Genomic DNA, 24,446 nt, shown 5'->3' with positions numbered 1-24,446 from the left:
GGGACTTGGGAGGCAGAGAATAGATGGGGGTGGAGCCAGTCAGAATTTTTATTACCGGTTCTCTGAACTACTCAAAATTTCCGCTACCGGTTCTCCAGAACTGGTCAGAACCTGCTGAAACCCACTTCTGCATGGTCACCATTGCTCCGTTTGCTCACTAGATAAGTCTTTCCTGGCTTAAAATTTTCAATCTCAGGCTAAACGCTACCATTTCTGGGACTCCCAATTCTTGGCGCCTCGAACCAAGATTAACCGTAGCTTCTGGAGCCTAGGAAATATACTGTATATATTTGTGAGGTCTCGGGGTGGGTGAGTGAGAGATACCAGCAGCTTACATTTTTTTTTTTTATCAGTGAGATAAAACTTCTGTGTTAGATAAGTCCAGCAAGTCTGGAGGTCTCGTGAGATGTCTTCACGGTTGTATCTGGTGCATGCCTGCTTTTAGACATGTGTTATCTGTTAAACAGTAGCTTGTTTTCTGATGATAGCAAAGGATTCTTCTCTCTCTCCCCCCCCCCCCAATTCCTTTCACTGGCATTCTCTGTGGATAAACATTGTCTGCAAGGCATAGAGGAAAAAAAGAACTCTCTTCTTCACCAAACAAATAATGCCTTGTGTTCCCACATTTGGTATTTGCTGTTTGACGCCCTACAAAGCTTACTTGAAGCCTGAGGAGATACTTGCTGGAAACTTGAAAAGTGAACCATAGACTTCCCCCCACAAGAATTGTCCTGAAGGTGTCCCTTTTAATAGGAGAATTACGAACAAGAGCGTGTGCTGTATAGCTGAGTCTAGATGGACTTGTGGTCCATGCAGAAGATCTTCCGTACTTCTGATTTCTTCGCATGCTTTCTGTGACTGGATTCACCCATTCACTCTGAGCTACAGCAGAATAAGTAGGGAAGCCTATGGGGTTGGTATTTGGCTGACCGGATCCGGAACTAGTCTTGAAGCTGTTGATTGCTTGGTTTGAAATATGATGGCTGATCTGCTTTCTCCTCTTCTCTCTGTCCTCAGAGGCCGGAAGAAAAGTGCCATTGGACCTGGGAAATACGGCTATGGAAAAGTTCCCTACATCCTCCCGCTGCAGACGGACACGGGACAATCGGAACATAAGACCCGAAAACAACGTCAGTCCATGCAATCTGCACCCAACCAACAAGGGACTGGTGGCATCTCCACTTTTGCCCATCCAGGAAGCCCTTCCCATCATCATCCTGGAGGAACGTACCAAGGTGACCACCAATCTTCTCCAGCCAGGGCTCAGGTTGCGAGTAGCTCTTTCTATCAACAACCAGGGTCCCATTTTCAAGCCTTCCCAGCAGCATCTCAAAGCTTGTTCCAGAGCGGAGAACGGAGCAGGCATCTCCCTGGAGCATCTCATCCGCCCATCCAAGGGCAGATGTCCACTCAGCCGGCTGCCGCAATTGTGTGCACTGGGGCCTACAAGCAATATAGACTCTGCAATACGAACGTAAGTCATCCTTTCTGCTCCGGCCTTTCCATGCCTTCTGACCAAATCCTTGTTTTGAGCTTAGGAATTTTGCAGAGAAGGAAGGGAGCCACTGGACCAGGGATGAAATCTAGCAGGTTCTGACAGGTTCTGGAGAACCGGTAGCGGAAATTTTGAGCAGTTTGGAGAACCAGCAAATACCACCTCTGGCTGGTCCCATGGGGCTCCTCTTGCCATCTTACCTGATTTCCAGCTCTGTGTTTAAATATTTTCGGGGTGGGCTTATTTTCGGGGGAGGCTTATTTTAGCGCATGTGCTCAAAAGCCCGATTGGGCTTATTATCAGGGGATGCCTTATTTTCGTGGAAACAGGGTAAGAAGAATAGAGTAGAGTAGAGTAGAGTAGAGTAGAGTAGAGTAGAGTAGAGTAGAGTAGAGTAGAGTAGAGTAGAGTAAAATAGAATAGAATGGAGTGGAGTGGAGTGGAGTGGAGTGGAGTGGAGTGGAGTGGAGTGGAGTGGAGTGGAGTGGAGTGGAGTAGAGTAGAGTAGAGTAGAGTAGAGTAGAGTAGAGTAGAGTAGAGTAGAGTAGAGTAGAGTAGAGTAGAGTAGAGTAGAGTAGAACAGAACAGAACAGAACAGAACAACAGAACAGAACAGAACAGAACAGAACAGAACAGAACAGAACAGAACAACAGAACAGAACAGAACAGAACAGAACAGAACAGAACAGAACAGAACAGAACAGAATTCTTTATGGGCCAATAAGATTGATACTCCAATAAGAATAATACTACAGCTATATTATCTGGGTAAATTTACATAGACCTCAGACAGTACGGTGAGAATTAGGTGTTCAGCAGAGTGATGGCACGAGGGAAAAAACTGTCCCTGTCTCTAGTTGTTTTGTCACATGATGCTCTATAGCGCCATCCTGAGGGCAGGAGCTGAAATAGCTTATGTCCAGGATGTGAGGGATCTACAGATATCTTCTCAACCCCTTCTTCTGACCTGTGCAATATACAGATTTTCTATCTGAATATTTATCCAGAGCATTACAACGTTCCTCATCTTTGTTTTTTTTTTATTTTATTTCATTTTTTCCAAGTGAACACAGCTCCTTTCGGCCTCCATTTCCCCAGCCCTCTTCTTCTTTATTAAAAACATCTTTAAGAAAATAGTTATGGGGCAACCCATCCTCGATTCAGCTGCTACCCAGTTGGGGGTCATGACCTCACTGTGCCCTAGATGAATAGTTTAAACACCAAATCATAAAAAGAGAAGGAGGTGGGCTTGCCCCGGACCCTGGAAAATCTACTGTGTTTTTCCACCTTCTGCATGATCTCCCAGAACATACATTTAGGCAGTAATTTAATTTATTAGCCGAAATATTTTAAGGGCTCCTGCTAGCATGGAGAGAACACCAAGTTTTTCTTTTATTTGGAACATTCTCTGTGGTTAATATAATTTATCGGGGGTGGGGGGTTTCTCTTAATTGGAATTGTAGTGTTGGGTCCCTCCCCCACCCCTTGGATTCTGGTTGGGGCAGTTAATTAATAACAAATTAACTCGATCTGCTTTTCTCCATTAGGTCATTTCCTTGCGGTTATAGTTTTAATGTTTTTTTCATGCAGAGTAGAACTCATTTTTCATGAGTGACACGTTGGATCATATACAGTTTCAGCTTAGACGGTTTTCGTTTACATGCTTCTGAAAACACATTTAAAGACCGGGGCTTTCTGGAAGGGTGATGGGGTTTTTTTAAAAAAATTTTAAATGAAGATTAATTGTCCATTGTTTAAGAAACACTTGAAGTTGTATTCGGGCGCAGGGCAAGAGCCGTCTGATCAGTCACCAGTTGATAAATGGGACTCAGTGGGATGCTCAACTGGAAGGGGATGGAATAATTAAAGCAAATAAAAGTATCTAGAAAGAGCTGCAAAAATAGATGGAAATGTTGTTGCTTGCCAGATGTGAAGATGTGTCCCTGCAGGGGGAAAAAATTCATCGTGGCACATAGAAGGCTCGGTTGCTGTTTGAGTTCCAGAACAATCTTCAATGGGCGTTAGGATTGTTCATTCATTTCCTCGCTGGATAAAAACAATAAACTTGAGAACCCAAAATGGGACAAACCAAATGCAAATAGACGTGGGACTGTCTTCACCTTCTCACATATAATATCTGGGCTGAGTCTGTGGAGATTCTCCGTCCTCCAGGTCACGGTTGTCCCAAAGATGCTTTTTTTCAAGAGGCAACTGGACTTCGTTGTTTTTCTTTGAAGACGTTTTGCTTCTCACCCAAGAAGCTTCTTCCGCTCTGACTGGAGGAGGATGAGGAATGGAAGGATTTATACTCCTTGCAGACAGCTGGTCATTTGCATCCTTTTAGAGAGAGTCCTTGAGGCTACTTGGAGGTTTTTCTGTGTTCTAAGGGTCACCTGAGTGGTCCAAATTGGTGTGGAGCAGAGGTGGGTTTCAGCAGGTTCTGACCAATTCTGGAGAACCGGTAGCGGAAATTTTGAGTAGTTTGGAGAACCGGTAGTAAAAATTCTGACTGGCCCAGCCCCCATCTATTCTCTGCCTCCCGAGGCCCAGCTGATCGGGAGGAAATGGAGATTTTACAGTATCCTTCCCCTGCCACGCCCACCATTTAAAGAAACGTCTCATAGGAAAATCTATATGTTGGTTTAATTGCATGGAGGTTTTAGGAAGCCACATTCCGATTTTGTGCCGTTTCTCTTTGCGGTTCAGTGTTTGGAAAAGGTGTGTGCTCAGACAGTCAACTTTAGAAGAATATTTGTTTTGTTGAGAGCAGAAGGATTGGCAGAAGCTGTTGTACAATCTTTGAATGTAGAGTTTTTATTTGGAATTTCCTGGTTGATCCATAATGTACTCATTTTAAAGACTTTTCTTATGCTTTTTTTGGAGTTCAACTCAACTCCTAAGCTCCATGTAGGTGCATCCATTTATTTTCTTGGTGACAGAGCAGAAATGATTGAACATTGCCTTATTTTTAGCTTGCCACTTTATCTTATAGCCCTGGAATTCCCTAAAATGGAAATTCAAGGATTAACAAGATCTCATCCTGCTTAGATTTCTTCCCAAACTCACGGTGCTTCTTCCAGATTTTATTTCTCCATGATGGGGTGACACTGAATTCTGAGAAATTGTAGGAGCCCTCAGCTCAAAACCACCTCTTCTTTTTAGTAGAATATGTGTGTGCTTGTATTTGTGTTATTATTATACAGAGCAATGTGAAATCACAGCTGTCAATTCTTTAGTTGGTGTTGACTTTCATTTTCTCCAATTCTTTCTCCCCTATTCTGCTGTCTTCATATATTTATATCCATATTGGTAGTAGTCATCGTCGTAGTAATATTACAGCTTTGTCTGATGCAATTAGCAGAGGAGCCAGAAAGTTACTCCTCAGTAAGTGAAAGCCTTCAGCCTTTCAGCCGGATTTTGTCCAATGGAAATAACGTTTCACTGGTTTCTCTTTGAACCAAGTGTCTCATGCATTACATACGTTTTCTATAAATACGACTCAGAGACAAGGGATATTTGGATGGGTTTTTAAAAAGCCTATTTTATGAAAGTGTGGCTGTAGCTGGAGAAATAGCCAAGCATGTGACTTTACTGAAAGAATTTGCTCAAAATAACTGTGGCCCCGGGGCTTAGGAGTTTCTCAGAGATGATCAACTAATCTAACAAGGTCATTGCTTCTCCATTATGCTATCAGTAGGGCTCCAGGATAAACAAGGATAGATAATTTTTTCTTTGGTCCGTTTTCCAAATTGATTCTATTTTATTCCATTCATGTTTCATTATTGGCTTTAAATCTGTAGAGATTCTCAGTCATCCAGGCCATGGCTGTCCCAAAGGTGTTTTTTCAGAGTTGCTTCCTGAAAAATAAGCACCTTTGGGATAACCAGGACCTGGATGACTGAGAATCTCAACTGAGTTTTAGCTGTGCAATTTGGGATGAACACCCTTGGAATGGTGTGGGAGGAGGAATGGATTTCCAGAGGAAAAATTGCAGGCTGCAGGAACCAGGAGCACCACTCAGGTGATCCTGAGGACACTGGTGAACCTCCAAGTGCTTCAACAACCCTCCAAAAGGATGCAAAGGAAGACCAGCTGTCTGCAAGGAGTATAAACCATTCCCCACCCTCCAGTCAGAGCTGAAGAAGCTTCTTGGATGAGAAGTGAAACGTCTTCAAAGAAAAAAACAAAGTCCAGTTGGCTGCTGAAAAAGCACCTTTGGGACACTATTGGCTTTGGAGAATCTGGAAAAGGCTGCTCCCTTAATGGATGTAAAACTAATCATAGTTAGGAAGGCTGAGCATTTAACCGATGTTTTAAAAAAGTGTCCTGATTGAAATGGAATTCATTCACACCTTCAATTCCTGGGTGGTTCATTCACGGCAAATGGAAGATAATTTAGGATTTTCTGTTGGATTATTTTAAATTTTTAAACCAGATGAGCGACCTGGTCCTTCTAAATAATGTGGTTAACGTATCTTTCCCACAATTTATTTAACAGGCCTGCCTTGAGAACAGAAACATCAGAGAGGTACAGTGCGCATCGTACAACAACAAACCATTTATGGGCCGTTTCTACGAGTGGGAGCCATTTGCTGAAGGTAAGAAGACACACCTCTGGTTTGGTCAAAAACATGCGTCCAACCTCCTTCACTTTTTGTGATGTCATTCATTGTGGATGGTAGTGATGGATAGGAATATTTAATTATTTCATCTTCCAACTTATTCTCTATCAACTGGGAGTATCTTCATGTTGCAGAACATTGTTGGGTGAAAATTGAAATGAGGACCTTCTTATAAATGGACCTTATCTGTCATGGTTGAACCGGGTCATTCTTGGCCACAGTTTTGTAAATGCCCAAATGGCATAGGGTTGTTTGAATAACAGAAGAACAGAGATGGAAGGGACCTTGGAGGTCTTCTAGTCCAACCCCCTGCTTAAGCATACCATTTTAGACAAGTGGCTGTCCAGTCTCTTCTTAAAAACCTCCAGGGATGGAGCCCCCACAACCTACGAGGTTATTCCATTCATTAATTGTTCTCATTGTCAGGAAGTTTCTCCTTAGTTCTAGGTTGCTTCTCTCCTTGATCAGTTTCCATCTATTGCTTCTTGTGCTGCCTTCTGGTGGTTTGGAAAATACGTTGCCCCCCTCCTCTTCTCTGTGGCAGCCCCTCCAATATTGGAACACTGCTATCATGTTACCTCTAGTCCAGTGGTGGGATTCAAAAATTTTTACTACTGGTTCTGTGGGCATGGCTTGGTGGGCGTGGCGTGGCTTGGTGGATATGGCAGGGGAAGAATACTGTAAAATCCCCATTCCCTCCCCACTCCAAGGGAAGGTTACTGTAAAATCCACATTTCCTCCCGATCATCTGGGACTCGGGAGACAGAGAATAAATGGTGGTGGGGCCAGTCAGAGGTGGTATTTACCAGTTCTCCGAACTACTCAAAATTTCCACTACCGGTTCTTCAGAACTGGTCAGAACCTGCTGAAACCCACCTCTGCTCTAGTCCTTCTCTTCATCAGACTTGACATACCCAGTTCCCTCAACCGTTCATCCTTCGTTTCAGCCTCCAGCTCCCTAGTCATCTTTGTTGCTGCTGATTGTTGTGAGAAAGGGCACTTCTGCAGAGTTGCTTCTCTTGACCTTCTCCTTTCCAATAGCTCTTCCTTCAGTTGCTTCCTGGACTCAGAATTCACTTTTCTTTGGGAATGATTCTTTTTATGGCGAAGAACATGAATTTAAGAACCCTGAGCAGCCACTGCAGATTGTGACTGCTACCTGCTCCTTGATATGACTGTGGAATAGGAGGAGGAGGAAATTTAGAAGGTGGGACCAAGCATGAGGAAGTGTCAACCCCCAGCCTCTGAGGAGACCTCATAGAATTGTTTTCATTGCATTTCCCTCAGGAACCGAGCTGAGGTTTTCCTTCGAAAGCTGGTGAAAATGTCTACCTGTAAAAGCATTCCTTGTGTCTGCTTTGGCATTTGGGGAATTGCAAGTAAGGTGAATTCCTGCTGTCGAGAGCTGATCTGATTATAAATAAATAATAATAATTCATCCAATTAAATAATAATTAAAATAATAATATGCATTTTTGGATGCAAGCATGATATGGAATTGCGGAGTTTAATCTGGAAGAAAACTATGAACTGTGAGCTGGGTGAAAACCAGTCAGAAAAACACCTTTGGAACTTTTCCTTTAAAAATACCCCAAAATTGGGCATTTTTTAAATTTATAGGTGGAACAGGCCCAGCTCAGCACAAAATTTAGAGCTTACAACCTCAGTCGGCATTTATTCCCAGGGCTGTCATTTTGAATATGTGCCCTGTATGCACTAACATAACATGGAAATGAATTTTAAAGCCATATAATTTACTTACCAGAACTGTTTCCTTTCCTTTCCTATCCTCTTTCCTAATTTTCCTTGGAGTTTGATGATGAACAAGGCATTTCAGCAAAATAAATAAGGGAAGCCATTCAGAAAGTTTCATCAAAAGGTAGATTCAAAACTGTTTTCCTTTCACCATTGCATACGAGCCAATTCAGGGTTATTCTTATTCAGGCTATAAATTGAAATAATGTCATAAATAACGTTGAAGTCCAGTTATGCCATGCCTTCAGAAATCATGGGCCTACAAGCTCTCATATTCCAAATATTGTCAACAACTATGAAACAGAAGAAGACAACTTGAGACGCCTTTGGCGGGTTCCTGAAGGACTGCCAAAAGTTTGTCTTATATTGCAATTTTATTGTGATAGAAGAGAAGAATGTTAAATCCAATGAAAACTAATCCCATTAGCCATATTTATTTCTCATTAAATTCATCCAGTCGAATTTCTAACCCATTATGTTTTGAAGTATGGTTCCTCCTCAGCAAGATATCCAAAAACCTAAAAGCAATTCTTCGACCAAGAAAATTTAGGGAATTTTTGACATGCATTCAAGCATACAAATTTGAGATATTTTATTGCTCTCCAAATGGTTAAGAACCCCAATACATTCATGGGGAGCCCTATGGAATAGGAAATAGAAATAGAATAACAGAATTGGAAGGGGCCTTGGAGGTCTTCTCGTCCAACCATACAGATTAAGGATTTAAGGACAATTAAGAACAATTTAAACACTAAATTTCAGTAAAGTCAAAAGGGTAAAATGTGACTTTGGGTTATTGTGAATACAGTATTTCCATCATAAGGGCAGTGGTGGGATTCAGCCAGTTTGCACCACTTCGGGAGAACCGGTTGTTAACTTTCTGAGCAGTTTGGCAAACTAGTTGTTGGAAGAAATCATTAAGTCAAAAGAACCAGTTGTTAAATTACTTGAATCCCACCACTGCATAAGGGTATTTATCACACCAAATTTCTCCTCAATTGTGTGCTAAATTTGACAAACATGGAGGCGATAGAATAGAATAGAATTCTTTATTGGCCGAGGGTGATTGGACACACAAGGAATTTGTCTTGGTGCATATGCTCTCGGAGTATATAAAATAAAAGATACGTTCATCAAGAATCATAAGGTACAACACTTAATGATAGTCAGAGGGAACAAATAAGCAATCAAATCATATTAGGAAACAGTCAATATAAATCGTAAGGATACCAGCAACAAGGTTACAGTCATACAGTCATAAGTGGGAGGAGATGGGTGAGGGGAACGAAGTGAAGATTAATAGTAAGGCAGACTCAGTGAATAGTTTGACGGTGTTGAGGGAATTATTTGTTTAGCAGAGTGATGGTGTTTGGGAAAAAAATGTTCTTGTGTCTAGTTGTTCTGGTGTGCAGTGCTCTATAGCATCATTTTGAAGGTAGGATTTGAAACTGTTTATGTCCAGGATGTGAGGGGTCTGTAGATATTTTCACAGCTCTCTTTTTTGACTTGTGCAGTATACAGGTCCTCAATGGAAGGCAGGTTGGTAATAATTGTTTTTTCTAGTAGAGTCAAATTTCATTTCTTCATTTTTTGGGGGGGCAAATTTGAGAAATGGCGGACTCGTCTCCATTGGAAGTCTTCCAGCAGAAACTGGACAACCATCTGTCTGAGGGTTTATTTTCTCTTCCTGCATCAGATAGGCATGGCTTTGGACAAGAGTCTAAATGGTCGAGTTTCAGATGCCACAAAACCTTGTCGCAACATCTGTTTGGGTGTCAATTTTTCAGGCCCCCCTTCATGCTTTCACTGCACGCGCCTTTTTTCTGTCAACACATCCGATAATGGCACCAACAAAAGGAACGGAGGAGAAAAGAGCTCTATTTGGCGAGATCCCTCAGCTTCAGGAGAAGGTCCTGAGAAATGTCACCGTAAAGTACCTTAAGCGTCGATAATCCAAGGGTTCAACCACCTGTCAACGCGTTTGCTGCCTTTCTCAGCACAATAGCCCTTCTTTCTTCTCTGGTGAGAGTCGTTCGAAGGAAACCTGGCTGGTTGAACTCGTGGACACAAAAAGGTAGACAGCCTTGCATTAATGCAGTCAATTATCATTAATCTCCCAAAGTGATTTATACGTCTGTGTGAAGGGAGGGATGAAACTTTCAAAGGTGCCCTGAAGCAGGCATGAAAGAAACGAAGCCTGATGTCATGCTTTTATGAAATTAATCGAACGCACTTGGGGAGGGGGCTCCTCGTTTTTGCTACTTCTTGGTAATGCATGTGGCTTGTAAGCAAATCCAGAGACAATTGAGGCACAGAAGTTCTCCTGGTGAGAAATCTGTGGGTTGAGAAGGGATGATGGAGGAATTTGTCTGCAATTTGTACTAGGTACGCGAAAGAAATCCTCCATAGGTTTCTATGAGTTGTTGTTGTTAGTTGCGAAGTTGTGTCTGACGTATTGCGACCCCATGGACAATGTTTCTCCAGGCCTTCCTGTCCTCTACCATCCCCCGGAGTCCATTTAGGCTCACACCGACTGCTTCAGTGACTCCATCCAGCCACCTCGTTCTCTGCCGTCCCCTTCTTCTTCTTTTGCCCTCCATCGTTCCCAGCATTAGGCTCTTCTCCAGGGAGTCCTTCCTTCTCATTAGGTGGCCAAAGGATTTGAGTTTCATCTTCAGGATCTGGCCTTCTAAAGAGCAGTCAGGGTTGATCTCCTCTAGGACTGACCGGTTGGATTGCCTTGCAGTCCAAGGGACTCGCAGGAGTCTTCTCCAGCACCAGAGTTCAAAGGCCTCACTTCTTTGGCGCTCAGCCTTTCTTATGGTCCAACTTTCACAGCCATACATTGCAACTGGGAAAACCATCGCCTTGACTATACGCACTTTTGTTGGCAGGGTGATGTCTCTGCTTTTTAGTATGCTGTCTAGATTTGCCATAGCTTTCCTCCCCAGGAGCAAGCGTCTTTTAATTTCTTTCTTAAATTCTATGGGTATGCCTTTGCAAATTCTAGCAGAAGGACCCAGAAGAGGCCAGGAGGATTCTTTTGGATGAAGGCAAACAGCTCAAGAAGCTTATGGATATAAGCATCCAGGAAAAATGAATGTCGAATGATTTAAACACGAGGATAATCTGGAATTGTGCTTTCTCCACATCTGGGATCTTGTGGAGAGCAGTCATGATTTAAGAAGGTCCCTCAATCTCCTCTTTTTGTCCTTTGGCAGCCAAAAAGGTTTTTTTTTCTTTTTTTAATCAGTATCCCATAAAATGTGTTCCATCTGAATTGAATCTCAATCAAGATATATTAGATTAACTTGAGCAAATAAAGTCGGACACTTTATGAAAAACTTTATGATGTTGATCATGACGAGGCTGTATCCCGTTTCAGTCTACAAAAGACTATTTTGATCACGTCTCACAATATGGGTGAAACGCTAGGCTTTTCATAAAGTAACGTTTAAATAAAAGAACCCTCCACATCTTTGGGCCAAATTCTTGTTTATTCAGATCTCTTTTATAGGACGGACTTAATACTGATTTTTTTTATGAGTTCTCCACCTCTGCACCCCTCAGTTTGCTGGTTTTTAAAAAGCCGGCTTTTTCATCCTGTAAACAAACCTTGGCTGATCTTCCCTTTCAGAAAAGGAGTTTTTGTTTCCTGCTATTTTAGCTTAGAGGTGAACTCTCAACCTTCCATAATCTTGACCGAAGGGAAATTATCCGGATTTCAGTAGAAGCCAGAATTTGGGGGGGGGGGGGGTGGAATGCTTACAGGTCAATGCCAATGAATACCACATTCAGGGCGGAGGAAATTTCACACAATTTGTATCTGAGGACGTGAAGCTGCTGTCTAAATAGTTTGGGGAGTTTATAATAAAACCCGGGTTTTGTTACAGCAATCGGATTGAGGCGAATGGGAGAAAAAAAAAACAAAACAAGGAGTTTTCTTCCCCAAAGACATTAACATATGTATGAAAAGTCCATTAATGGCTCCCTGTGAAAAGCTGCGTCACAACAAAGTGAGGTTAAGGGACAAGGGATCACCTGCCTCTAAGAAGGTATTTAACTCGGATTGTGTTCGGCTCCCAAGATTTACTGGCGTACCTCTGTTGCCGATCAAATCGCTTCATCAAAATAAAGACAAAGAGCTGGGTTTTAAGGCTTCGTTGGTTCATTGGAAATGGCTTTTTGAGAGCCTCCTGCTTCAAGGTCCGGCAAAACCCCCCAACACAGTTGATGTCCTACTGTTTTCCATCCTGGATTGTCACAAACCAATTTCCTCACTTAAACGTCTAACATGGGAAAATACTTTCTAGGACTTCGCTTCCCTTTGGCCTGAAACTTCATCTTTCAAACAACTGGCTGTTATTGGAATCAAGCTAGGGTCGATGTTTGGTGTCAAACAGGGGATTCATTGAAGGTAGAAGATCAGCAGGGCAATGTTTTGGGTGTCGTGAGGGCGAAATGAAGCAAGATGGATATCCTGGGAACATTCTTTCTCTCCTTCCTCCATGAAACGTGATCTCCCTTTTGCCTGATCTTCTGTTTCACCCTCCTGGGTTCAGCTGGGTGATGCTACTGAGGATAATTGCATCTCCTCTTTGGGGAGCTTCTCATCCTTCATCTCAAGTGCAGAATACAGAATAAGAGAGCTGGAAGGGACCTTGGAGGGAGTCCAACCCCCTGCTCAAGCAGGAGACCCTATAATACTCTGGACAAATGGCTGCCCAGTGTCTTCTTAAAAACCTCCAGTGATGGAGCAACTTCTGAAGGCAAGCTATTCCACTGATTAATTGTTCTTATTGTCCCCCTCTTAATTCTAGGTTAAATTTCTCTTTGGTATAAATTTTAAGTTGATTTGAACATTCAATACTTTATTTTCTGAAATGCTCAGCTCCCTGCAACTTCAGAGTTATCCATCTAAATCAGATGGCCCAGGAGTTAAGTCAAACTCCCTGCTTTGAATTGTTTTATTAAGTCAAACACTTTTTTGGATAGAAGCTCCTCCCTTGATCAGGGGGTGGACTAGAACAGGGGTCTCCAACCTTGGCAACTTTAAGACTTGTGGACTTCAACTCCCAGAATTCCTAGAACTCCCAGCTTTGCTGGCTGAGGAATTCTGGGAGTTGAAGTCCACAAGTCTTAAAGTTGCCAAGGTTGGAGACCCCTGGACTACAAGACCTCCAAGGTCCACCCCAGCCCTATGATTCTATCAATTGAGCTGCAGCTGCTGGCAAACAAAGTCAGTTCAGAGCAAGGACACTCATTGCTGAGTAATAAAACATTTGTGCATTTTTATGAGTAGTATAGTATTATTACTTTTTCTGGCTCTGCAGAATCCTATTTAAAAGAATTCAGGAATCCAGTCCTAAGTATAGAACATATGTCGATCGCCTTCAGTTTAATCGCTTCCTTGTTAAGAATTCCCCGGCGTTCCTGCTGACATATGGTAAAACAACAATTGAACTTGGGTTTCTCTTTGGGTCTATTCTCCAGATGTTTTCACTGATCTGTGGGGATGTGCAAAACCTTACCCATGGATGGGGTTGGGGTGTGTGTAGGGGGAGGGGGTCTTGGAGCCTTCTGCCATGTTGTTCTGGAGCAGTTGCTGTGTTTTCTTCTTTTTATAAGCCAGCTGGGTTTATCCCACCAAAACTATAATATGAAATTATTTTGACTTTCAGCAATTCACAACTTGGCTTTCTTTTCTTTTCTTTTCTTTTCTTTTCTTTTCTTTTTTCTTTTTGCAAAGGGGAGGGAATAGACTTTTTCTGATTTCTGTCTTGGATCAAGAAACTCTCAAAAACGGTCTTCCTGGGATGATTGAATATGCAGAGCGCAGCTCCTGTTAGCTCATTCTGAACGGCCTTGGTCTTGGGCCATCAATGCACGATCCATCTGTTCAGAAAATTTTAGCTCGCAAAAAGACTTGAATGCATTCTTTGTGAATTCCACCATCGGAACAGATCTGCTCTTGGGTTCTCTGGTGGCTTTCACACTCTTCAGTGTTCTCGCTCAAAAACAAAAAACCCAGCTCTGGAGCCAAAATGTGTGTTTAAATCTCTCGCTTTGGTTTGTTTCTTTTCCTTTTCATTATTGCCTTCGGTCTTCCCATTTACTGTTCCAGTCTATCCTCAACGTGGCTGTCTTCGAGGGTGTCTTTATATCTCTTCATCTTGGGGACTTGCTCTTCTCAGATACATCTGTGGGGTTCTTGGTGGTCTCTGAGCTTTATAGTTTTCTTGCAGACATTTCATGACCCAACTAGAGAACATCATCAGTGCTAGAAGGGAGTGCGGTTTGTGGAGAGGAGGAGGAGAAGGAAGAGGAAGAGGAGGAAGGATTGTGGAGTCCTTGGTGGTCTCTGAGCTTTGTGGTTTTCTTGCAGACATTTCATGACCCAACTAGGGAACATCATCAGTGCTGATAATGATCATCAAGCCACTCGTATATAAACAGAGAGCAAGCCAGCCCTTTCTAGCACTGATGAGGTTACCTACTTGGGTAATGAAATCTCTGTAAAAAAAAAACAACAACATCCAAGATCAGGGAGCACTAAGGACCCCAGAGTTGAACCCTGAGCTACAAATACTCTCTTCTATTGATATCAAACTCATCTCTTTGATTAACCTTCAAGATGTATTGGAGTTGGGCGGTCAAGGAATTTAGATAAATCATCATCCTTAAGGTTGGCTTGAGTCTAGTCTTGAGCAGGATTTGCAAACGGAGGTGAAATATCCCACAGAGTAAACCCAGGATGAGAGATAAACCATGGATTAAACCATGGATAAAATTCTATCCCTAAAATTGCAGATTGTTGATAGAGGGAGGGAGGGAGGGGGAGGGAGAGAGAGATGGGGGGAATCTTCTCTCTTTTTTAATCAGGATGTAGGTTCTCAGTAAAACAAATAGTGGGTGGGCTACCATAAGAGATAAGCACAACTACCCTTCGAATAAACTCCTTTCCTTATTTATTCTTCTGCATTTTGGTTGTTTAGCTTATGTTTTAGTGGTGTTATGGTTACTGGGGCTATTTCCTACAAAATGAGATGGATAGCGAAAGATTCCTCGGTAAGGTTAATCTTGAAGGCAAACTAGAGGTGGCCTTTCTAGGAGTCTGTAGATCTTTCTTGAACGTCAGGTCATGCACCATTTTCTTTTTAATAAGAATTCAATCTATTTGTGCTATTCTTTGCATCTGGCTCTGGGATTATCTTCTTGGTTCCCTGCTGGCTTTGGTTCTCACTTTTTGTCATAGAATCGTAGCATCATAGCATCAAAAAATGGAATCATGGAACCATAATATCATAGAATCATAGCATGATAAAATAATGGAATCATGGATCATAGCATGATAAAATCATGGAATCATAGAATCATAGTATAGCATCAAAATCATGGAATCATGGAACCATAGTATAGAATCATAGCATGATAAAATCATGGAATCATATAATCAGAGCATGATAAAATCATGGAATCATGGAATCATAGAATCATAGCATGATAAAATCATGGAATCATAGCATCATAAAATCATGGAATCATAGCATCTTAGAATCATAGCATCATAAAATCATAGAATCATAGGGCTAGAATGGATCTTGGATCCAACCTGCTGCCCAAGGCAGGAATCTGGCAAATGGTTATCCAATCTTTTCTTGAAGACCTCCAGCGATGGAGAACCCACCATTCCAGGAGGCAAGATGTTCCATCAATTCATTCTTCACAGTCAGGAAATTCCTCCTTCTTTTCAGCTTGGTTCTCCTTCTGGCCAGCTTCCTTGTCCTCTTGTGCCTATCCATATCACAAACATGCTCTAAAAACAACATCTCCCCCCCCCCACTCAGATCTGACACGTTTCTAGCCACTGGCCAAACTGAATCCATGGGGAGGTTTCCTTCAGCAACTCTTCCAAATCCCCAGAGGGCTACCTTTGCCCTCAAAATTATTTTTGAGCCTATCCTTAAAACAAAACGTTTGGAAATCCTTGTCCTCTTTGGCTTGTAATGAGGTAATGAATTGGAAATCTCCTGCTTGGCGAGGGTGTGTGTTTGTGATTGTGTTGGGGTAGAGAAAGAATGCAAAATATTTGGACTATTTATTGATGCCTGGAAGGCAACCGACTCATCCAGCAGGGAAAGAGTTGATCTTGGCTTCTAGTTGAAGGAAGGAACTTCTCCCATTTTTTTTTTTTTTTTGCCAACAAGGATAATTCTTCCACTTATTCATCGGCTGAATTTTCATGTCAATATTTGCGCTTTTCACGGTCTCTTTGTGTTTGCTTAAACCCTGCATTCTTCTGTCTCCTTCCTCTACTGTCTTTCAAGAACCTGTTGAAAGAGATGGCTTAAAAATGGCTGACAATTTTGCTTCCTTGGGATGAACCAGGTGGTCAGATGGAATTGTGCAAACCTGCGTGGGTGTATAGGAGGTTTTTTTTAATATATTTATATATTTGGTTTTTTTTTAAAAAAATCCTGCCTTTATTTCTTTCCTAGCTCCAGTGACAGAGGTCTGAGCTTTATCTATATCTATGGCAAGAAACCCTGGCAGGCAAATGTTTCCAGTCTGCTGGCTTTGCAATTAGACCAGGAAACAAAGGTGTAATTTTGCAAAAATGCAAATGCTGTGATCCAACCATTGACGAAAGCAAGTTGTGGCAGGCATGACAAGGAGTGTTTGGTGCGTGTATAACCACAGCTCGAGACTTCATTCTTGGCTGAGTTCAATTAAGCTGGGATCGTTATATGAACAGAAGAGAATATTTGTAGCTCAGGGTCCTTGATGTTCTCCGAGAGTGGTTGTTTTCTTGCACACATTTCATTACCCAGATAGGTAACATCATCAATGCTAGAAGGGTTTGTGGAGTGGAGAAGGAGGAAAGGAGGCGAAGAAGGGAGGAGGAGAGGAGGAGGACTGTGAGGTCCTTGGTGCGCTCTGAGCTTGTTCGTTTTCTTGCAGATGTTTCAATTAGGTAACATCAGTACTACGAAGGAGTGGACTTTCTAGCACTGATAATGTTACCTAGTTGGGTAATGAGATATCTGCAACAAACCAATCGTGGCCCTTCCCAGTGGGATCTTTTACGATGGGTTGGGAGATAGGAAGGAGGCAGTCTTCCATAACTAAGAAAACAGCATAAATAAGATCAATTCTGATGAATGTCATGGAGAATTCTTCTCACTAAAAAATGTGGGGTTTTTTTCAAGCTTCTGTATAAGGAAGTGACATACACCAAATAGACATCAGTTAGTAAAATCCATCAACGCACATTTGAAATCTGCATCAGCCATTCATACACAATCATCTTGTAGAGATCAATTCCCATTTCAGTAACTATTTGGGCTCCAGCTGCTGCGCCTTTTAGTAAAATTCTAGGGTGAATTCCCCCCCCAGGCAGCTTTTAGCACTTTTCCCATTGCTGAATGCAGCAAACACGTTTGCAGAGTAAAACCCCCTTAGAACATCCCAGGCTCATTTGAACACCCCCCCCGCCCCCTCTGTCTCCAGAAGGGTCCACAGAGAAGCTGCAATTAACATCTGCCTCGGCTCCAAACGAAGTCTTGCATATTAAACAGAAAACTCCTGATGGTGCATTGTTGGGAGATGCCACTTGGTCGAGTCAATTCTCAGATAAATTGGGGTCTAAATCGTTTCGGTTCCAGTCTGCACAGCTAATGCTCTGATGGATGGAGGCCTCTTGGATACCGGTGAACCTTGAACGGAGAGGCAGCTGATAGAAGGGGAAGCTTTCTTTCTTTTTTTTTCTTTTTGCAGATATATGTGTCATGATTAGAGAAACAGGACCTGCGATTGAGATGTTTCACACACGCCAACCTCAGAATGCATCCCTATTACTTTCATACTTACAGAAATACTTTCTTCCCGTCGGTTAATATGAGCTGCCTTCGGATTTGACCCAAAATGGTGAATCACCACTTTGGATTCCATCCCAGCGGCTTTCAGTGGCTGTACAGCTGACGATTGATGCATCCCCCCCCCTTATTTTCTGCCTTTGCTTTGGTTTAAAAGAGCAAAGCAATTCCTAGAAAACAAATCGCTTTAGCAGGCAAGAAAATGAATTTAAGAAAACGGCATTAGGGGGGATATTTATGTCTCCAAAAGCCAAAAAGGGAGATTAGAGGCTGATTAACCTCCCCATCTTGATCCAAAAACAGTCATCCTAGTTTCGGGAAATCTCTTGGCGACAAACCCTGGTACAAATTAGGATCCCTCTTAAACCATGGTTAAACCTGAGGGCTGAGCATGGGTGGGGTATCAGGCCGGTCACGTATAGTTTGAACACGGTTTAAATGGAGATAAGTTGGAAGCAGCTTTATCCGGATTGGAATCTCGAGGAACCCAGCCAATTGATCCCTGCACTAATAACGAAAATGCATGGAAGCAATTTAGTCCAGGAAAAAGCACATTTTGTGAAATCTGTCCAGCATGAAAAAGTATCCCATTTAAGTTGAGAGTTTGCTTGAAAAGAGAAATTTCACAATCCTTGAGTTGTTCTGGTTCTCCTGTCTCTTTCTCTTACCCATCAACAATCTTTATATATATATATATATATATATATAAAAATAAACTTATTAACCCCCATTTTGAGGAAAAATTTGTAGAAAGATGATCAACTCTGCAGAAACCTCACAAAATGCAGACGCTTACCCTGTGCTTCCAACTTGATTTATTTAGATTTTTTTGGCTTTGAGCTATTCTGGATAACTTCTGTTTAGCTAAGTAAAGCGGTGAGCGGGGTTTTTTTTTTTTTAGACTGGCAGATCAAAGCTTTAAATTGTTATCTGAAATAATCATTAAGAATAACTGTTTTCTCTGATTGAGAGTTTCAAGTATCTCGGAGATCAGAATGTGGCTGAGATCTGTGGAAAAGGAAGACGAAAGAGAAGGAAATGAACAATAGACCGAGGACAACCGAAAGATTTATGACAAGCTGGGGCATTTATTACCAAGTATCAACTCATAAAATCTTATATATATAAGGAGTTGATTTAGATAAGGATGAATCCTTGGTCAGTCAAGATGGTTGAGGCAAATGGGCTGTAGTCCGTCAGATATTTTACTTATAGGTTTTAATCTGGTTTAATTCTGTTTTCAGTCTGTTCTTTTATTTTTGTATTGATATGGTTTTAATATGACGATAGACAGACAGACAGACAGACAGACAGACAGACAGACAGACAGACAAGAGAAACAGGTGATAGATAATGGATGGATGGATGATAGAACAATATTTTGAGAAGAGAGGAAGGAAGAAAAGGAAGGAAGGAAATATAACAATGGATGGATGGATGATAGAACAATATTTTGAGAAGAGAGGAAGGAAGAAAAGGAAGAAAGGAAATATAACAATGGATGGATGGATGTATAATGATGGATGGATGAGGATAGCTAGATAGATAGGCAAACAGACAGACAGACAGACAGACAGACAGATAATCTTCCAATAGAGAGTAGAGTAGAACATGGGGTTTCTTCAAGAAAATTTACAACTGAATGCTGGAAGGGTTAAAAAAAATAAAATAAATAGGTTGTCATGGTAACAAACCAAACAAAACCCTGGCATCCCCATCTCAAAGTTGAGGGAATAAAAAAGGCGGCATGTGTAAGATGTCTAACTGTGGCTTCTTCCATAAATCTTTGAAAAAGCTTTGAAATGTCTTCAGAGTTTGGGTTCATTAAAAAAGGGGGACTGGTTTGCATCATAAAGTGAGAAAAACCGACACAAGATAGATTCCTTTTCCTGGTCTGTGGGATCTGAATGCCCAAATCATAGGGTGGATGGGTATTTTGTGTTTAGGATCCCCCCCACTTTCATTCTTTTCTCCTCACATATTTCTTCAAAGGGAGTTTGAGGGAAAGTATTGCGCTCACCAGCATTTCTCAAACCAAATCAGAATGGTTTACGGGGCTTTTTGAAACGGCAGAAGAATTTCAAATGAAGTTGGGGAAATCTCGGGTTATCTTTAGTTGGTGATCATTTTGGTCCATAGGACAAGTCAAAGCAATTTGGGATCCACTTGCTCAATTGATTAACGGAGTTGGAAGGGACCTTATAGGTCATCTAGTCCAACCCCCCGCTCAAGCAGAAGACCCTACACCATTTCTGACAAATGGCAGTCCACTCTTTTCTTGAAAGTCTCAAGTGATGAAGCCCCCACAACTTCCGAAGGCAACTTTTGTTCCATGGGTTGATTGCTCTCACTGTCAGAAAATTTCTCCTAATTTCCAGGTTGAATCTCTCCTTGGTTAGTTTCCATCCATTGTTCCTTGTCTGGCCTTCAGGTGCTTTGGAGAATAGCTTGACCCCTTCCTCCTCTCTGTGGCAGCCCCTCAAATATTGAAAGACTGCATTCATGTCTCCCCTAGTCCTTCTCTTCACTGGACTAGCCAGGCCCAGTTCCTCTAACCATTCTTCATATGTTTTAGTCTCCAGTCTAAATGGAAAGACAATGAATCCTGGAGAAGCAGGGACCTTGAGACCCATTGGCATAGGGGAAACCATCAGGCTTTATTTCTCTTAAAGAAATAAAAGGAGACTGCTATAGATCTATTTCAAGCTATTTAGCTCTCATCAGCTAGCCATACCCTTACTCAGATTCGAACTTGGGCTGCCTGGATATTAGGCAGTTGTATTAACCTCTCAGCCACAAGTTCTCCTCCCTTCATCAGCTTGAGCCAGGGGAGAGATTAAGTGTTTTTTCTATTGCAGGCAGCCCAACTTCGAATCCGAGTAAGGATATGGCTAGCTGATGAGAGCTAAATAGCTTGAAATAGATCTATAGTAGTCTCCTTTTATTTCTTTATCAACGAAATATAAATTTGGTATGAAAATGGTTTGTCGTGAAGAAAACATGTATGTATGTATGTATGTATGTATGTCTTTGAAAATTTGAAACCACAGCTATACATTCCATCTATCGCATTTAATTTTTAAATCTTCTTTCCAGATGCGTCATTTGCTTTTAGGTCTGTTCCTCTTCATCTCCTTAGACATTCTTCGCCATAGAGCTCAGGAAATAGCTGAGTGGGCTTTCATTAGGCCGACTTTTCTGCAAAGCAACAAGTTGCTAGATTTAAGAGTAAGAGGGCCGTTGAAGGTTGTGGGCTCTGTTTGTGTGAGTCTTACAATGGAGAGTGGATAATGGATAACATCAGCTCTTGTGAAAGCTGTTCTTTGTAAAAAAAAAAAACCCACATAATTTATAGCTTGCAACATGTGAGTACATTATTCTTTATGGTGATAGTAGTTTGGCAAAGATTTTTCCCACCCTTTCCCCCCCCCCGTCTCCACTTGGAATTTTGCCAGATGGCAAAGAAAAAGACCTCTCTTCCGCCGGGAGAATTGGTCCCCTGGAACTGGGAACTGTTGTCAGGAGACTGCTGTGGTTCTGACTTTCTGGAAGATCTGGGCTCCATCAGTTGGTTAAGCCAAAAACTCATTACATTATGGATGAGTGGGCCGTGTGAATCCAATGGTAGTTTGTCAAACCATGATTCATGCTTTAGCATAGAATGATGGAGTTGTGGAGTTGGAAGGGACTCAAGGATCATCCCATCCAATCTTCTGCAAGGGGTAGGAAAACCAACGAAACAATTCTTGAGAGATGGCTGGTCAGCTTCTTCTTGAAACCCTCCCAGAGATGTGGAACCACAAAGATGGTTCCATTACTAGAGAGGTCTTCCTACCAGAAAGTTTCTTCTCGTACTTACCAGTAAATAATATGCCAGTAACTGCAATGTTTCTGTAACTGTGGAAATTAGATATTGCACATCTTCCCTATAACTTCTCTTTCTGTTCTTGAACAAGGCTATCATGTCTTGTTTTCTACAGATTGAACATCTCAAATGTCTTCAAGTTGTCTTGACACTGTCTGTCCTCGGATTTCTATGGCTCTCCTCTGAACCTATCCTAAGTTGTCCATATCTTTCTTGGAAACACAGTGTCCAAAATCATCTCATGTGTGAACTGGTCAATTGTGGCTTATTCGATATTGGTACCTTTAAATAAGCAAGTATAAACCTTGCTTTGATTCAAGTAAGTGGGCTCTACCTACAAAAGTCTGCTTGCATCCCCAAAATAAAAAGAAAGAAACCCTATCTTGACTCTGATGTAATGTGTGGATGTGCAGCAAATAAAACTATACTCAGATGTGCCGTGTTCCCATTCCAGGTCGTTCTGGAAAAAAACTATTTTCTTTCTCAAACAACATCTCTGCAACACTATCTTCTCTTTTTATCTGCTTTGGCTTGAGCTGTTAGTGGCTCTCTCAGGGTCTGGCTGTGGGATGGAGATGCTGTGTTAAAAAATAAAAAGTCTGAAATGAATTCCAGACAAGAGCGCATTAACCATCATTGGGGGCCCAAGTCTTGGACGGCTTTGATGTTTGATACAATCTGCCCTTCCAGGGTGACAGAGAAGGCTGAGATGTGTTCATGGCTGATCTGGGACAGTTGTGCTACACAGCACAGTTGTTTTCTTCCAGATCCACTTGGGGAAAACTCAGTTGCATTTTCTCACTCGGGTTAGATTTACCAAACATCAGAACCAAGTTAATCTGCTGTGAAGGGCTCATGGTTGATAAAGTTTAGAGCAGTGCTGGAATGCTGACAGTCCTCATGGTCTGATCACAGCAGAATGGAGAGAGGAAACCACAGCAGGACATCTCAGCACCAAAAGAGAAGGAATGGATGTTGCAGTGGCTTAGTTTAAAGTGTTGGACTGGGACTGGAGAGACCCAGATTCAGATCTACCTTCCACCTAGAAGGTTGTCACCACCCATGGCTTTATCATTTAAGGCACTTCCATCCAGACCAGCTATATTTGTGCATGATTTTTCACACCCTAGCCATAAAGATGTTTCTCTCACCTCCAGCCAAAGCAAAATTACCCACCTGCTTTAAAACCTGCCCGCTCTTTGATTTGGTCACCTCTTCAAAACCCTTTAGATTTCAGCCTTTCAGTGCTACGTCCGACCTCTTCCAAGATTCTCCAAGACCAAAAGTCAATTTAAAAAAGAAAAAAGGAAGGAAGGAAAGGAAACACTGCCTATGTTTCAAAATTTACTTTTGGGAGAACCCAAAGGTCCAGTAGTTTCTTCTGGACCTTTGGGTTCAGAAGAAACTACTTCTTCTGAACCCCCCTCCCTCTCTCTCTCTCCAAAGTTTCAAAATGGATCATCTTCTCGGTTTACACAAAGGCTGTTGAGCGTAGCGTTAATGCTGTAGAGCAATTATTTTAAGAAGAAAGTGAAAAGAAAAACGTTGCTAAGGAAATTTGGAAGGATTATGAAACCCTGAGATAGCCCTACGCAGAAGGTCCCTTTGGAGCAATCTGGTGATCAAAGCTCCTTCTGTCTTTCAACTATGCAGCTGATCGTTTGCCAAGCTGATTCAGATCTACATCCTTTTAGAAAGGAATATTCAGACTGTTTTGAAGTATTTAGAAGACAAATAAGAATCATATTCGTTGACCCCATCCCCTTTGCCAATAACATTAATGTACATAACAGTGAGTGTTGCCTTCCAAAAGAATGGAGTGCAAGATAAGATGTCTCAGATGGAAAATTCAGAGCTAATGTAACAACCGTTTGGAGTAAGTGAATTATCTTTTTTTTTAAATTTGATTTATATGCCGCCCTTCTCTGGAGACTCAGGGCAGCTTACAATGCGTTAAGCAATAGCCTTCATACTTTTGTATATTTATACAAAGTCAGCTTATTGCCCCCACAATCTGGGTCCTCATTTTACCTACCTTAGAAAGGATGGAAGGCTGAGTCAACCTTGAGCCTGGTGAGATTTGAACTTGCAGTAATTGCAGGCAGCTGATGTTAATAACAGTGCTTTAGTCTGCTGCGCCACCAGGGCTTTCAAGAAAAGATAGTTAAGTTCATACAATGCACAATTATCAATGGGTCTTATAAATGGACCACAGAGAAGAATGCGTCAAACTATCCTCCAAAGCACCTGAAGGCAGGACAAGAAGCAACGAATGGAAACTAATTAAGGAGAGAAGCAACCTCGAACTAAGGAGGGATTTCCTGATGGAGAGAATCAGTGGAACAACTTGCCTCCAGAAGTTGTGGATGCTCCATCACTGAAGACTTTTAAGAAGAGATTGGACAATCACTGGTCTGGGATGTATAGGGTCTCCTGCTTAAGTAGGTGGTTGGACTAGAAGACCTCCAAGGTCCCTTCCAACTCTGTTATTCTGTTATTTGATTTTGACTTAGGAAGTTGTATGAATTTAGGCAACGTGGATTATAATCCGGGATCTGTATTTTAGCCCATTGAGTCACCCATCCATGGTTTTAATTAATGAGCACTAATTAAGAAGACAATACCTCTGTTTTAGTATTAATTGATTCTCCCTCTTTTTTTTAATTAACTATGGCTCCTTGGAAGCCAAGCACAGGTTGTCCCTAGGACTGTGCTCATATTGCACAATCACTGATGGTTAACCTAACCATGGTTAATTCAATCAAAGACACCAGGCAAAATTCAGTCTTTTGGACAAAGCCAAACTGTGTGAGCTAACTTTCCTTTCCCCCCCC

General features: G+C 41.8%; 1 protein-coding gene across 1 annotated transcript in view; it reads left to right on the top strand.

Annotated features, from left to right (window-relative positions):
- Positions 1-24,446, top strand: part of THSD4 (thrombospondin type 1 domain containing 4) — a 137,388-nt gene that overhangs the window by 15,491 nt on the left and 97,451 nt on the right. The window contains exons 4-5 of the mRNA XM_070953348.1: positions 1,018-1,474; positions 5,994-6,093. Of these exons, the coding sequence (XP_070809449.1) occupies positions 1,018-1,474; positions 5,994-6,093 (557 nt within the window). The remainder of the gene's footprint in view (positions 1-1,017; positions 1,475-5,993; positions 6,094-24,446) is intronic.

The sequence above is a fragment of the Pituophis catenifer genome, unplaced genomic scaffold (genome assembly GCF_029215685.1).
Source record: "Pituophis catenifer annectens isolate HBS135680 unplaced genomic scaffold, rPitCat1.0.hap2 SCAF_14, whole genome shotgun sequence".
Classification (NCBI taxonomy): domain Eukaryota; kingdom Metazoa; phylum Chordata; class Lepidosauria; order Squamata; family Colubridae; genus Pituophis; species Pituophis catenifer.
This window is presented reverse-complemented; position numbering and strand designations above follow the sequence as displayed.